This window comes from Drosophila ficusphila, unplaced genomic scaffold (genome assembly GCF_018152265.1).
Source record: "Drosophila ficusphila isolate 14025-0441.05 unplaced genomic scaffold, ASM1815226v1 contig_412, whole genome shotgun sequence".
NCBI lineage: Eukaryota > Metazoa > Arthropoda > Insecta > Diptera > Drosophilidae > Drosophila > Drosophila ficusphila.
The window spans coordinates 2,333,728-2,348,700 of NW_025064326.1; the positions used below are offsets into that span (position 1 = coordinate 2,333,728).

Below are 14,973 nucleotides of genomic sequence, written 5' to 3' on the forward strand. Positions count from 1 at the left end.
GTTCACTTTTTTTATCCAGAAAATTTCGTTTTCATTTTCTCTTTCACAAACACACACACAGCTTTTAAGGGCGGCTGTTTTATTCCTGCGGCTGCCATTTTTTGTACATACCTAGAAATCAGGCGATTCCTCGACAGCTGTTTTACGAGTTTGTGGAGTGGAGCGGGTGTGGTGGAGGTTCCTTTACAGTTGGTCCTTACTGCCTGGGGAAACCGTTACAGCCACTGTTAAACACTCGAGTTCCAGAAACTTTTGGGCACTTTGCTTTCGGCACAAAGTTCTCCGTTTTACTGTTATTTAGCTAACAGTTTTCCACACACGGTTGATTTATTCGAAATTTCAAACGCTGCGGTTTTCAGTAAAACACGACGCAAGTCGACGAACGGAAATGCGAGAATCAGGTGAGCGCCTGCTTTTATATGACGCCCGCCAGCGCGACGTCGACGCCGGCAGCGGCAGAGGCTGAGGCTGTGGATGAGAGCTTTCTGTTGGCTCTCTGGAAACGTCAACCCTTGAGAGCGCTGTTCGGATGCCCTTGCAGAGGGTACCACAGATCTTGACCGCTGTTTTAGTCGTTGTCGATAAGGTTTTTTTTAAGTTTACAATGTCTACATTCAGAGGTGTTCAATTACTTTTTTTAAGGGTAGTTAAGCTTCGGCTGTATTCTTACTAATATTGCTACTGTTATTCTCTCTGGCTAGCGGCGTAAACCTCTGTTATTGTTGCTGGACTCCGTGCGGCGCTTAAATTCGCATTAACAGCGATAAGTGGTCAGCTGTTGTGTGCGTGACGGAGATGTACAAATTTTGATTTGCCCGCCAAAGTCGGACCACTTTTGCGCCGATTATTAATCGTCTGGCGAGATCACGGGCGCGATAGAGTGGGAGTCGTTATATTATCAATTATGGAAAGGTACGCCGCGCCGAAGTCTGTTTTAGCGGGTCAATAAAGCCAGCCAGCACGGGTCAGAATGTGATTCATCGCGAAAATCATGCGAGTGCCACGCGAGTCTAATTTGCGATTAAAATTCGAATCGCGGGCGAACATTTCTAACAGGAATAAAATTTTTCCCTAGCTAATTGGGGTTACAGAGGTTTAAAGTTATGCAATTTTTTTGATCTGAAAAACTGCAGCAGAAATTTAAAATTAGTATCGTTAAATTAATTAATGAAGCTATTTAGATTAAAAACTAAACATTTAATTTTTACAATTATTTTCAAAATCGATTAACTTAAACAATCAAAGGGAAATTGCTACGTGTATTAATAAGGTGAAACATTAGAATAGTATTAATAGGTCTACAAACTACGTGATTTCCACTAGGGACGCTTTCTCAGAACTTGTTCGATGATCTGAAGAGTGTGTGGTTCCTTGAGGAAAGTCCGATGAGTGCCCTTCACCACATGCATATCGATCTGGGCACTGCAAATCTAAGGGATATTTTAAATATATATTTATTGATACTATTATTTTATAAGCGTGAAATCCCTACCTCTTTGAGTCCATAGTCCTGGGCCATTATTGCATTGTGCTCGGCCGATTTAATCAGAACCACATCGCTGTGAAGTTGTTTGGCGCCCTTGTAACTTTCAGAGAGCAACAGCTTCTGTTTAAACATGCAGGCGGCCTTTTTGATCTATTAAACAATATAAATATTTTGGCATTATAATTTCTATATACATTTTTTTAACATACAAATTGGTATCAAAAAATTTCTGCCTCAAATAACACAAAAATATAGCCGAGAATTAGTACCATAATATGCAATAACTTCTGAAAGCAGTCATTTTTATTATTAGCTAATTTTTTCCGGCCATAAAAATAAACACTTGTGCATTTGCCTCCGTTAACACAACCCTGCAGTTCTGGCTGTCACCTGGTGACTCGTGTCATTTAAGCAATCGTGTGTGTAGGAAAGGAAAAGGGATATTCCTAAGTTTCCCTCTCCTTCTCACTCTTATAATACGAATCGTTGCTTGCATCCGACGGCGGCCCGACTCCAAATTTGTCTTCGTTTTTATACCCTTGCAGAGCAAAGGGTATTATAATTTTGGCCAGAAGTTTGCAACGCAGTGAAGGAGACACCTCAGACCCCATAAAGTATATATATTCTTGATCAGCATCACCATCTGAATCCAAATCCGTCTGTACGTCTGTCCGTCTGTCCGTCTGTCCGTCTGTCCGTCTGTCCGTTTCTGCCTAAACTAGTCTCTCAGTTTTAAAGCTATCTCGCTGAAACTTTCCCAAAATGTGTGTAGTTATTGCACGCAGTATATAAGTCGGAACGGGCCGGATCGGCCGACTATATCGGATAGCTCCCATACGAGAGAATGAAATAAAAAATTCTTACTCCGTTGTTTTTGATCAGATCGACTTGAATTCTTCAAGATGGCGTTTTCTAACTGTTATTGAATTTCGGATTAAATTTGATCAAAATCGGATAACTCTATCATATAGCTGCCATAGGAGAGATCGAAAATTATATATAGAATTAATGGAAATAAATTGATAACATCGTTGTTTTTTATCCCACGAGCATGATTTTTTGAATATAAAGTTTTTTAACAACGTTTATATTAAGAAAAAAGTTTCATAAAAATCGGTCATCTATATCTTATAGCTGCCATAGGAAAGATCGAAAAATCTATATAGAAATAATGGAAATAAAATTATAACATCGTTGTTTTTCATCAGACAAGTATGATTTTTGGAATATAGAGTTTTCTTACGACTCTTGAATTACGAATTAAATTTGATCAAAATCGGACAACTATATCGTATAGCTCCCATATGATCTATAGTCAAAAATATGGAAAATGAATAGAAAAATCGTTTTAGCTTCGATGTTGTCTAGCCTTTATGAGTTTTGTTCGACATATTTGATGACTGCAAGGGTATATAAGCTTCGGCTTGCCGAAGCTAGCTTCCTTTCTTGTTTTTTATTGCAATGTTGTCATTCTCCGTTAGAAACAATTTGGGTTTCGATGGGAAATATGGCTGAGGGGCGCTCGACTTATGTATACTCTTTTGATGCTAAAGTTCTTCATATATTAGGTATAATATATATAAACTTATATATATAATATAGTTTATATATACATTATTATGTAAATTATTGAACCAAGGTAACCATGTTTGGAGAGTTCTCTTGTTATGTTTATGTAAAGCGGGGGTCGGGGCTTAATAAAGCTTTCTCGCTCAGGCGAATTCGGCCGCCGAACTCCCGCTCAGTACTTTAGGTATAGGCATGTAAGAGAATTTTATGAAATTAAAAGTTTAGTTGAAATCTGAACTCCTTATCGTGCGCATCGCCGCAACTTTCGTCTTATTTTCGCTATTCGACTAATAAAAACCAGCGCAAAGAATTAACCACTGCAATCGCAAAGTTTTTCGTTTCGGCAATAAAAATGCTTATTGTTGTTTCACATGACATAACATTAATTACAAATATGGAAATAATATACATATGTAACTCGCGAGTTATTTATGGTCGGCTATAACCCAAAAAAGAAGGGTATACTAAAACGAAAAAAAACGGAGCAAAGGGTGAAAATTGAAATTGACCTGCGTCATTCTTTTGCGTAGTGCGTTGACGATTGGTTGTGAAATTACTTAATTTGTGCAACGGGCAGCGGAGAGTGTTTAAAAATCATGTAAGTGTCGATAAGATTATAAAAATAGTATGTTTTTTAACTAAAAACCTATTTAAATATTCTTAAATATTTTCAAGATTCAGCCATATGTCCGATATATTCGTTTGAAAGGTAAGTTTGCTTTTAAATCATAAAAGTCATATATAATATGTAATAATAAAAATATTTTTTATACCATTTCAAGGGAGACGGACGCAAAACAGACGCTGCCCTGCGAATATTCGTCAGAAGCCATTTTAATTTGTAACCACATATAAATGGTAAACAAAAACTTTCGAATTTCATATTATTTATCAACTTATCTCTTATGTTATAAAATAAGATATTTTAATAAAATTAAAAAAGAAATAAATATATATATATTGTTTTTCATATGAATTTGGGGATGACATTTTTAGACATTGACATTAATGATTTCACTAAGGGTGTCCTCCCAAAAGCCATCGATGAAATTGTCTCCCCCACGTCACCAACGAAATCATCAATGGCTTATACGAATTTTCTCCATACAAAATTCGTATAAGCCACCGATGACTCGTTCGATGAAACGGACAAAATTGTCATCCAGAGCGTCATGCATGACAAAACCGGCGATCCCATACAAATGACTATATGAATTGTCATCGGATAGCCACCAGTGGCTGCTTCCCCTGTCATCGGTGGGTCGTCGTCCATTTCATCGACGAAAAGCCACTTTTGGAACTGCAGGGAAGCTACCTTATGAAATAAAAACACACCCTTTAGTACAAGTATTTGTGTATCAACTTTGATTATTAGTATTACTACTATGTATGTTTAACTTGATCAGCAGTCTAAAAAATGCTCACTGGTATTTAATCAAATAAACGAAGGCAGATTGACACCTTATTATAATCTGTATAAACACTTATTTAGTTTGAGATTTCTAAATAGCTTAGGGCTTACCACTTCTTTTGATTGCTGCGTGTGATCAGCCAGCGTGTCGGCCAGTTTGTCCAGCTTGGAGGGCCAAGTCTGGACTCCATCGAGGAGTTGGAGTAGCTGAAGGAAAGGTAAAGAGATTTATTTTGAAGGAACCCCCGCTCTAGGCCAAAATCCCACCTGGTTGTAGTCCACGTCGGCGAGCAGGGCTCCGAAGTAGGCCAAAGTCATGGACTGCTGGCGATCGAGGTCATCCGTTTGCTTCTTGGCCTCCTGGACGTATCCACTGGCCATGGTGGGTGCTCCGTCCAGCATGATGACCTTGACCCCGAACCGCCTCTGCTCCAACGCCACCCCAATGGCGTGGGCCAAAAGGCAGCCGTAGGAGTAACCCACGATGTGGTAGGGACCCAGGGGTTGCATCTTCTGGATCTGGCCGAGATAGTAGGCGGCACAGGATTCGATTGAGTCCAAGGGAACCTGCTCCGTGCACTGCAGTCCGTAGGCGGGGCAGGTCAGGGATGCGGCCAGCGCTTCCACGGCTATTGTGAATCCCTCGATGGGCGCCAGGAAGAACACGGCAGGATCCTCGCTGGCAACGGGCGCCTTCGATCGCAGGTGCACCATCACCTTCTGGGGTAATACTTCCTTGGCGAATACCTTGCGCGTCTCGTCGCTCTGCAGCTGCACCTCCACGTGGTGCTCCGCCTTTCCATTAGAGTAGGATTTCCGGGCGATGGACTTGGTGGGCGCCGATTCCCTGGGCTCCTGGGCGTCGATCTGCCGCACGGCACTGAAGGTCAGCTGCCGGATCTCCTGGGCACTTAGCACCAGATCGAAGTGCCGCTCCAGCGTTTGTTTGATCTCCGTGCTCATCAGCGAATCCATGCCGAGATCGAAGAGGGTCGTCTTGTCGGAGACGCTCTTCACGTCCTTGAGACCCATTATGTTGGCAATGGTGGCCAAAAGACTCAGCCGGTTGCTTTGCTCCATTGCCCTCTTCTCTGCCAAAACCATGGACGCCATGACGGGATGGGGTTGCTGCAGGAAGAGGTCCATGGTCTCGAGACAGCTGTTCATCCGCTGGGGAAGAGTGCCACCCACCACGGTTTCGTTGTTCCCCAGGTTCTCCATGATCAGCCCAGTGTCTCCGATGGCTCCCCATTGGATCGCCGTGCCCGGGTAACCGTACTCCTGTCGCTGCTCGCAGATCCTTTCCATCGCAGAGTTGGCCAGTCCGTAGTTGCTCTGCCCAAGGTTTCCTCTGCCACACGAAAGGCTGGAGAAGCACACAAAGTACTCCAAGGCGGGACAAATCTCCCGGGAGATCCTATCCAGGTGCTGAGTGGCCAGCAACTTTGGAGCAGCCGCCTTCTCAAAGTTCTTTGCGTTCTGATCCTCAATCAAGCCATCTCGTAAAACGGCAGCCAGGTTGAAAATACCCCCAACCAGGGCTAGTTTATTGCTGACCTCGAGGAGTTTTTGGCAGCCCACCGCAGTGGTCACATCATTCGTATCGATCTGCACCTGGACACCCCTGTCATGCCAACGACGAACCATCAGGGCTTGATAGCCGCTTCTGATGCCCGATCGAGAGTTCAGAACCAGGAAGCGAGATCCTCTGGAGACCAACCAATTGGCCAGTTCCAAGCCGAATCCTCCCAGCCCACCCACCAAGATGTAGCTCTTTTCCGGGTGCATGTAGGATCGCGGAATGGCCTGAATCTGCCGGAGACGCGGAAGGGTTGCCTGCTGCTCCTCCTCCAGACGAACTTTGATCACCACCTTGCCAATGTGTTTGCCGGAGGCCATGAAACGGAAGGCCTTCTCGATCTCCTGTTCCGCAAACACAGTTGTGGGAAGCGGTTGAACTGCGCCACTTCGGATGCCCTCCGTTACCAACCTCGCCACATTTAGCTGCATCTCCTCCTCGCCCTCCATTATGCTGTCGAGGAGGATTCCGTGGAAGGAGGTGTTCTTAAGGAACACGGACATTCCCAGGGAGCTGTTCTTACTCAAATCGAACTTTCCGATCTCCAAAAAGCGGCCATTCAGGGCCAGGCAGCGAACGGAGGCTTGCAGCTTCTCCTCGGAGAGCGAATTGAGTACCAGTTCCACTCCACTGCCCTGGGTTTCGGTCATGATCAGTTGCTCAAAGGAAGTATCCCGGGAATTTCCGATATTACGAGCTTGTAGCTTGGGAAATCTCTTGAGCAGAAACTCTCGTTTTTCTTTGCTGCCCACTGTGGTGAAGACGGTCAGTCCATGGTGAAGAGCCACGGAGATGGCCGCCTGGCCCACTCCCCCAGATCCAGCGTGGATGAGGATCTTCTCACCCTTCTTCATCTGACCCCTGACCACCAAAGCGTAGTAGACAGTGGCATAAACACAGGGCACTGTAGAGGCCTCCTCCATGCTCCACTTCGAGGGGATATCCCAAAGGAGATTTTTGTTGGCCAAGCAATTAGTGGCTAGGGATTTAGCAGTGACCATGGCCATGATGCGACGACCACGTGAATCCCGGCCAGCAAACTCCAGTCCCAGGACACAATCCTGGTAGGCCAGATCCCCGGGCAGAGCATCTACTCCCAGTTTTCCCGAGGCCAGCATAACATCTCGGAAATTTAGAGGAGCATAGTAAACGGTGCAGGGTTCCAAGATCGCTTGACTTGGATTCAGCCGGGGACTCTCGATCCACCGAAGTGAGGAGAGATCCCCTTTAATCAAGGTATTTACATATGCTTGCTCCACGGGCAACAGAGCCTGTTTGGACTCCATTTTCAGGTGCCGATAGCTGCCCCAGTGACCGTTTCTGTACACATTGATGGCCAAGTCCTTCGCCAATTGATCGGCGTAGAAGGGTTCCGAAAGGGAAAACTGGGGCAGACCTTCATCGAGGATCAAATAGAGACGCAGACAATTTCCTCCTTCTTCTCTCTTAAGGCAATTCATTAAGCCCAAAGCCCCCGAGTTGAGTTCACCTTGGGCCACCAAATAGAGATTTATTTTTTCAGTCTGAGCTTTGACCAATGAACTCTTAAGTTCATTCACCCATTTAAATTGCCTGTTGCTTAGCTGGAGAGTCAAGCCTTGAGTGGTCTTAACACTTGGAAGTTTTCTGGCCAAGACCAAAACTTTATCGCTTCCAAAAAACTGCTCAAAAACAGGCACAATTTGAAGTTTACTCAGCTTCTCCTTTCCAAGAATGTTGTATCTGCTGGCAGTTTCTTCAAGCAGCAGAAATCCAACCTCAGTTTTTAAGCTGTCCAAGGAGTGCTGAAGATCTTCGAGAGAGTTTTTGGCCAGGATATCCAAGGAGTAGACAAAATGACACTGCTGCTCCACCGCTCCAGCTGATATGTCCTTGTTTATCACCCTAATGCCGTGTTCCTTCAGCTGATCACTCAACTCAGAGTCGCTGGAGGAAGTGGTGACCACTGCAAGATCGCCCACCAAAACGGGTTCCCTTTCAATGAGTTCAAGAAGCTGCAAGGCACTTAGATTATCCATATTATTTTTCGATCCAGCCAGTTCCACGCCCTTGAGTTTCATGGCTCCACCACTGTTCTCGATAATGAGTTGAATGGCAACTGCCAAAGCCGAGTTCCTCGACTTCTTCTGATCCTCCCTTTGTCCCAAGTGCTGGAAGTACGGCCAAAAGCGATACCTCTCCAAACTGGGTGCAGATTGGCCACCGGTTCTTCTCTGAGTTTGAGCTGTTTTCATTTTGTGGATTTCCACGCCTCCGCACTTTACCACCGATATGTTTCGATGCCAGTTCACAGTCAGCTTTTGTTGGTGCTTCTTCGCCAGCTCCAAATGCTTCACAGGATCGATTAGGGCCCTCTCGATTCCCGTGGGCACATACAGCTCCCGGATGTCGTTGCTTAGGATGCGAAACTGCAACATGGTGTCCATGAAACTGATCCAGTTATCAGCCCACTGCAAGCGACCTGCCACCGCTGCAATGTCAGACTCCAAAATACCCTTAAAATAAATAAATATAAATATATAAAAATAAGTTATATGTTAGTTAAAAGATAGTAAATTGAACAATTTTTTCTATTATATATTTTATTTATATATATTTTTTATACACACCTGAAAAGCTCCACTGTAGTCGTATCCCCTTAGCCTGAGCTCCTTGTATATGTCCTTGGTGCTGAGTTTGTGGGATCCAGCAGTTCCCGGCAGTAATGGAAGTTTGAGCCGCTCCTGCTGCACGTTGGATACCAAACGGATCTTTCCCGAGGCCACCAGGCTGCTGCCCTCGCAGATTTCGAAGGAGCTGCTGCCCGGAAAGAAGTTGAGGGTCAGCTTAACCACAGTGCCCACTCCGAGAATCGTGGCTCGATGGAAAACCACATCCTCGAAGAGCACAGGAGTGCGCAGGTAGTCCAACCCCTGCTGCTGGGCGAAGCTCATCCAAGCCAGAGTCATGTAGCCGGTGGCCGGGAACAGGATCCTTCCATCGATTGTGTGCCCCGCCAGGAAGGAGTTCTCCTCCTTGCCCAGGTCTAGTTCCACACTCAGCTGACCAGCCTGTCGCCCGCCCTCGAACTTTGGGTAGTTCCACTTCTGCGAGTGATCCCAACCCACCAAGGAACCCAACATTGGAGTGCCTCGGGAAACGGGGTAGATTATCGGCGGGAAAATCTTTAGCACTTGGGGTTGACCTCCGGCAGCAAAGAGTCTGCCCAGTTGGCTCAAAAGGAACTCAAGGTTGTTGGCATGTCCTCGCTGCATGAGACTCACATAGCTGATCTGCGGACTCAAGGAGCGGAGAATCGCCCGGAAAAGTCCATGGGGAGCAATCTCCACAATCAGTGCGTTTGCTGGGATTTTCTTAATAGCTTGGTGGAACAAAACAGGAGAGATCAGGTTGTGTATGAAGTAACCAGCGGATGCAAATTTATTCTTTTCCGATCCCCATTCCGTTTCCTCAACGCTGGTGCTCAGCCACTTCGAACTCTTTTTCTTGGGATCGGTGATTAATCTTTCTAGATTTTTTCGCAACATGGGAGCTGCTCCTTCGATATATGGACTGTGGAAGGCATATCCTCCGGACCCCACTTCCCTCACAAAGACTCCCTCCGCAGTGAGTTTTTGGATCATGGTATCCATGGAGTCCGGCGGCCCAGAAACCGTGCAGTTGTCATTGCTGTTGTGGCAAACAGGATAGCAATCCTCCGGGATATGCGATCCAACCTGCTGCCAACTGAGACCCACGGCTGCCATCTTTCCGCGTGGCAAGTCCGGAGTGTCCAGAACACTTCTGCCTCGCCAGTAGGCGGCCAGCACAGTTTGCTCCGCCGTGAGACATCCGTCCATGTAGGCTGCCCCAAGCTCACCAGCCGAGTGCCCAATGATTCCATCCGGCCGAATGTTCAGCAGCCGGAGAAGATCCGTCAGTGCAACCTGCACGGCGGAGACGGAGACGAAGGAGTACAGCATGTTGTCGAAGGTGCTTTCCGTGGAACGGGTCAGCACGTCTATAAGATCAAAGTCCACTTTCGCCAAAACCTGCACAATATAAAAGTCAACATGTGCTATAACAAAAATGTAAGGTTTGTGAAATGTTCGCGATAAGAACTTTTTTAAAATTGAAACTGAAGTGGACTTAGGAATTTCATTATGTAAAGATAAGACCTTCATCTCGTTATTTAATAAACCCTAGACAACAATTTACTTATTTAAATTTGAAAATGCATTATTAATGGCCCCATAGGCATACGCCAGTTGGGCACTAAACAAAAATTCAGTTTAGACTCATTAGAGTGTTCCTCTCCACGGAAATCTTTAGTAAAAGGCGAAAGATTTATTCGACAATTGAAGAGAAACCAGAGTGACTTTTCAACCCCAAACAAGCGCCTCTAGACTACATATATGCCAGAATTGGTTGGGAATTTTATGGAAAAAGGAGAAGGAATAAGGGCAGACCCTAAAGTAGGCAATAGTTATGGATAAGGGATGGGGTTCACAGGTAAGGGATTTCCTTAAGTTCCCAGAATTTTAAGTTTGAAAAGTTAATAAACATATTTCAACATAAGGTATTTCTTTAAGTTTCCTTTATTTTGAAAACTCACCTCGGCGCAATGTTCTATGGACTTTCGAAAGACCTCCAGCTGCATGAGATCCCTGGCCATGCTGGCCCACTGACTGCCCATTCCGGCGTAGACGAACCAGATAGGTCGCTCCTCTTCCTCGAAGGGCAGCACCTCCTCCTTCACGGAGCCCTTGGAATCCAACACAGCGTAGCCCCTGAAGGGATGCAGGGGAATGGGATGCGAGTGGATCTCATTAATGAGGGTGAGCAGCTCCTGGTCGTTCCGCTGCTCCGTGGCCACCTTCAGCAACTGCTGCACTGCCTCCTCCGTTCGACCAGAACAGATAACTAGCTTAAGGGACTGCTCTGTTGAGCTTAAATGATCCCTAGGCACTTTGTTCTTTGCATGGGATTTGAGCACCACATGGGCATTGGCTCCGCCAAAGCCAAAGGAGTTGAGGCCAACAATGCCGCCATTCCAGGGAAGGTTCCTGTCCACCACCTTTAGTCTACCCTCGACCAGAGCCGGAACCGAGGGATTGGGCGTGTGGTAGTGCAGGTTCCTCGGAATGACGCCCTCCTCCATGGCGATGATCATCTTGGCCAGAGCGCTCACCCCCGAGGCCGGTTCCGCGTGGCCCATGTTGGACTTGACGGAGCCAATCAGGAGGGGATTGGACCGCGTTGGCCGGCAGAAGAAGTTGCTCAGCATGTTGGCCTCCTGGTCGTCGCCCACCGGGGTGCCGCTGCCGTGTGCCTCCACGTAGACCACCTCGTCTGGGTTCAGGCCGATCTCCGCGTACGTCTCCTCCAGCAGAGCCTGCTGCATGCGGCCGTCGGGAAAGGTGACGCCCTGCTCCTTGAAGCCGTCCGTGTTGGTGCGCACGTTCAGGATGCTGGCGTAGACCCGGCGGGCCTGCCTCCGCCGCTGGAGCAGCACCACGGCGCAGGTGTCCGCCCGGGCGTACCCGTTGGCCGCCGCATCGAAGGTCTTGCAGGCGCCGTCGTGGCTCACGATGCCCAGCCGCAGGAACTGGAGGGCGAAGATCGGCTTCAGGATGAGGTTCACCCCCGCCACCAGGGCGTAATCACAGCGGTTGGCCTTCATGTCGGCGAAGGCGTGGCTCAGGGCCACCAGCGAACTGGAGCAGGCGGTGTCCACGATGAAGCTCGGTCCCTTGAAGTCGAAGGTGTACGAGATCCGGTTGGCGAACATGGCCCGCGCACATCCCGTCAGGCAGTAGCCGTTGATGCTGCTCGGCTCCATGTTGGGGATCTCGTGCTCCGTCTCCACAAAGGAGAGCCCGATGTACACGCCGGTCCGAGTGCCGCGCAGCTGGGCGGGATTGATGCCCGCATCGATGATCGCCTCGTGGGTCAGCTCGAGCAGCATCCGCATGCAGGGGTCCATCAGCTCCGCCTGCTTCTGGTGCACGCCGAAGAACTGGTCGTCGAACTTCTCCAGGTCGGAGTCCTTCATCTTGGCCATGCGCTCCGGCAGTCCGTAGATGCCTTTTCAGAGGGGAGAGGGAAAACGCTGGACTTATCAACCAATCTAAACCAGTTTAAATGTATTTCTTATTGGCCAGCCGCAAATGCAGCCAGCCGTTTCAAAAATTGCCTCGGATAATGTACTCTTCTCATTTCACTCCTCAGCTGAAGCGAAGCGAGTCATTAACACTCCTAAGAATCTCCTAAGAGATTCTTCACTCAAGGTTCGCCATAACCAGTTGGCAATTATTGCGAAAATTCAAGAGGATTGAGGAGAGCTAAGACCGCGAAAACTCCTCAGCTGAAGCGAAGAGCGAGACATTAACACTCCTAAGAAACTAAGAGATTCTTCACTCAAGGTTCGCCATAAGCAGTTGGGAATTATTGCGAGGAATGAAGAGGGTTGAGGAGAGCTAAGATCGCGAAAACTTGAAAGGGTGGTCTCTGACCGAATGTTGTGAGTCACAGAACTCAGGCTTTTGGATGTTTATATGTGGAAAGATATCAGTAGGGGAATTCGTATGTTATTTAGGAATCTTGCCTTTACTTGGTACTAACCTGCTTCCCATCGACGGGGCTCATCTGTTACCATGTCGATGCCATTCAGAAGATTGTATTTGAACTCCTCGATGTTACTGCTCTCTGGCAATTTTCCGGAAAGTCCCGAGATCACAATTTCTCCATCCTCGCCCGCCTCCTTCTCCGTCTGGGATTTTCTTTGGATGGGCATTCTCGGGACCTTTATCGGCTCAGTCTGTGTGAGGACCCAACTTTGACAAAGTCTAGGCAATGTTTCGTTAAAAAGAAGAAATATAAAAGTATTTTTAATGTGCCAAAATAGATTACATGATGAATTCACCATTTTATAGAAAATAAACTTCCCATTCAAATAAACTTGGTTTTTAGTATCTGTTAAGGAAAAGAATTTAATTTTTATATAGTATTGACATTCTTAAAAATCATTATCAGTCTTTCCCAATTCAACCTTTACTTTTCTAGAGGATTTCAAACAATTTAAACCTATTCAAGCCGTCTTGTGTTATCAGCAATAATTTTTGTAAACAAGATTGCTAAGGCATTCTCTGGAAAACAAATGTTGGGTAAAAAACCAAAACATCATAAACAACAACAATGATTAGAGTTTTAATAATATAACTTGAACGGCGATTTGTTATTTGTATAGTCCATAAAGCTACATTTCCAAAAATCGATATAAATCAGGAGGGACCAAATAATTCACAGAACCAAATTGTATGTAGCATTTTGGATCTCAAGCACTTAACATAACGATGTGTAGGTTTCTGGAATTGAATTAACGTGCTATTCAAAATAATAGATTTTTTAACGATTTCAATATAGCTGTGCTAATCTAAGATGCCCAGATATGGCTTACCTAATAAAATTGCCTCATCGGCATTTCATGAGTAATGAGCACTTGATCGCAATATTTGATTTAATGAATATTGTCGCCGTGCTGATAAGGAATCGCTGCAGCAGCAGTCACCTTTCCCTCCCTATCAAAAACCACATGCAGGAGGGGATCGTACGATTTGCCTATTCGGAAAAATCGAAATCGGAGGAGGAAGCCGGCATTCCTGTTGCCAGGTCACGGAAGCCAACCCTCGAGATAGTCACCCAGCTCTCGAATGCGTGCACTGCACCTGGACGGGATGGGGGGTTCTGGAAGAGGGGACGTGTGTTCCCGATAAGCTGTTAATAGAATATTCCCCCCAAATGCTATGCTAACACTCAAATCAGCGAATGCGGCGCGTGCCAAAGCGCACACAATGGACACCATGAACTCACTAGTCCACTGAATGTTTTTACTTTTTTTTTGGGTTCGAAGGTTATCCAAAAACAGATTCCAAGTGTTAGAAAATTAAGCATTGTATAAACAAATTTTTTGAATTGCTCAAGATTGTATTGAATTTGATTCCACAATAACAGCCACTGATTCGGGATTTTTAGATTGTAAGTAGGCTTTTAGGATTTTTTTATTTTCGATTTTTAGACCTAAGGGATCTAAGTTGAAATTTAACACGATATGCAAAATCCTTTACAAGATATATTTGCAAGCAGAATGTAATCATATTCGTAGATTTCATAACATTGTATAAATGCTTACAAATCGTTGACTTAATGCGATTTGCTAAGCTCTTTCACTTAATTAAAACATCACACCATTTTGTTAGGTGCGAGAATGAATTCTTTGAATTAAAGATAAGCAGCCACTTTGCACACGATTTGTTTATTTAATTCCTTTGAATATTGAGATATCCTGATAAAGTTCAATTCACTTTAGTATTTACAATTTCCATTAAAAAAATATATCCAATGTTACAACACAACACTTTTTCGAACTTGACTCACACTTCTTTTAAGATTTTTTCCTAGCAATACAGCGTTTTTGAGTGTAAATTTTTCTTTTTTATGCTAATCGAAACAGGATCCTTATTTTCACTTTTTAGCAGAAACCGCTTTCAATCGAGTTCACTGATCGCGTATCCTTTTTGAATTCCGTTCCAGGACTTCGACTGCTGGTCCTTTTGCTATTAGTGTATAATCCTTTTGGTGGGCGCGTATGGATCTGACTTATTCCGCAGACAGACTGAACAAGGGCTGCCCTCGCCGGATTCCTTAAATACATTTGGTTTAGGGGGACAAGGGAAATCGGTGGCCACCGAAGACAGCATTTTTAATTGCCCGCGTTGAATAATGCATTTTAATGCTAAACGCGCCTCTAACTTCGAGCGAATCAAATAGAAAATGCGGAGACGAGCGCATTTCCAGAACATTGTTTTCTGTGCCCCTGCCCTGGTAATTAGTCCAAGTGTGCTGACATCGCCTAGTTAACCCAGTTGCTCGAGAGCCCGCCCGTCTGGT

At 45.6% G+C, this 14,973-nt stretch overlaps 1 protein-coding gene, 1 long non-coding RNA gene and 1 other non-coding gene across 3 annotated transcripts; 1 reads left to right on the forward strand and 2 right to left on the reverse strand.

Moving 5' to 3' along the window:
• Positions 1–1,176: 1,176 nt before the first annotated feature.
• On the reverse strand, positions 1,177–14,870 carry LOC108092318 (fatty acid synthase). The gene is made up of 8 exons (XM_017191852.1): positions 14,461–14,870; positions 12,649–12,872; positions 10,640–12,111; positions 8,655–10,076; positions 4,734–8,540; positions 4,578–4,673; positions 1,493–1,636; positions 1,177–1,430 (listed from the first exon to the last, which is right to left on the reverse strand). Exons 2-8 carry the CDS (start codon positions 12,818–12,820, stop codon positions 1,320–1,322), a joined length of 7,224 nt encoding a protein of 2,407 aa, XP_017047341.1. The 5' UTR covers positions 12,821–12,872; positions 14,461–14,870; the 3' UTR covers positions 1,177–1,319.
• On the forward strand, positions 3,609–3,899 carry LOC122320031. The gene is made up of 3 exons (XR_006245451.1): positions 3,609–3,653; positions 3,731–3,764; positions 3,838–3,899. It is a non-coding gene; the product is annotated as an uncharacterized LOC122320031 (long non-coding RNA).
• On the reverse strand, positions 10,284–10,402 carry LOC122320041. Its single transcript, XR_006245460.1, has one exon. It is a non-coding gene; the product is annotated as a U5 spliceosomal RNA (small nuclear RNA).
• Positions 14,871–14,973: the final 103 nt, after the last annotated feature.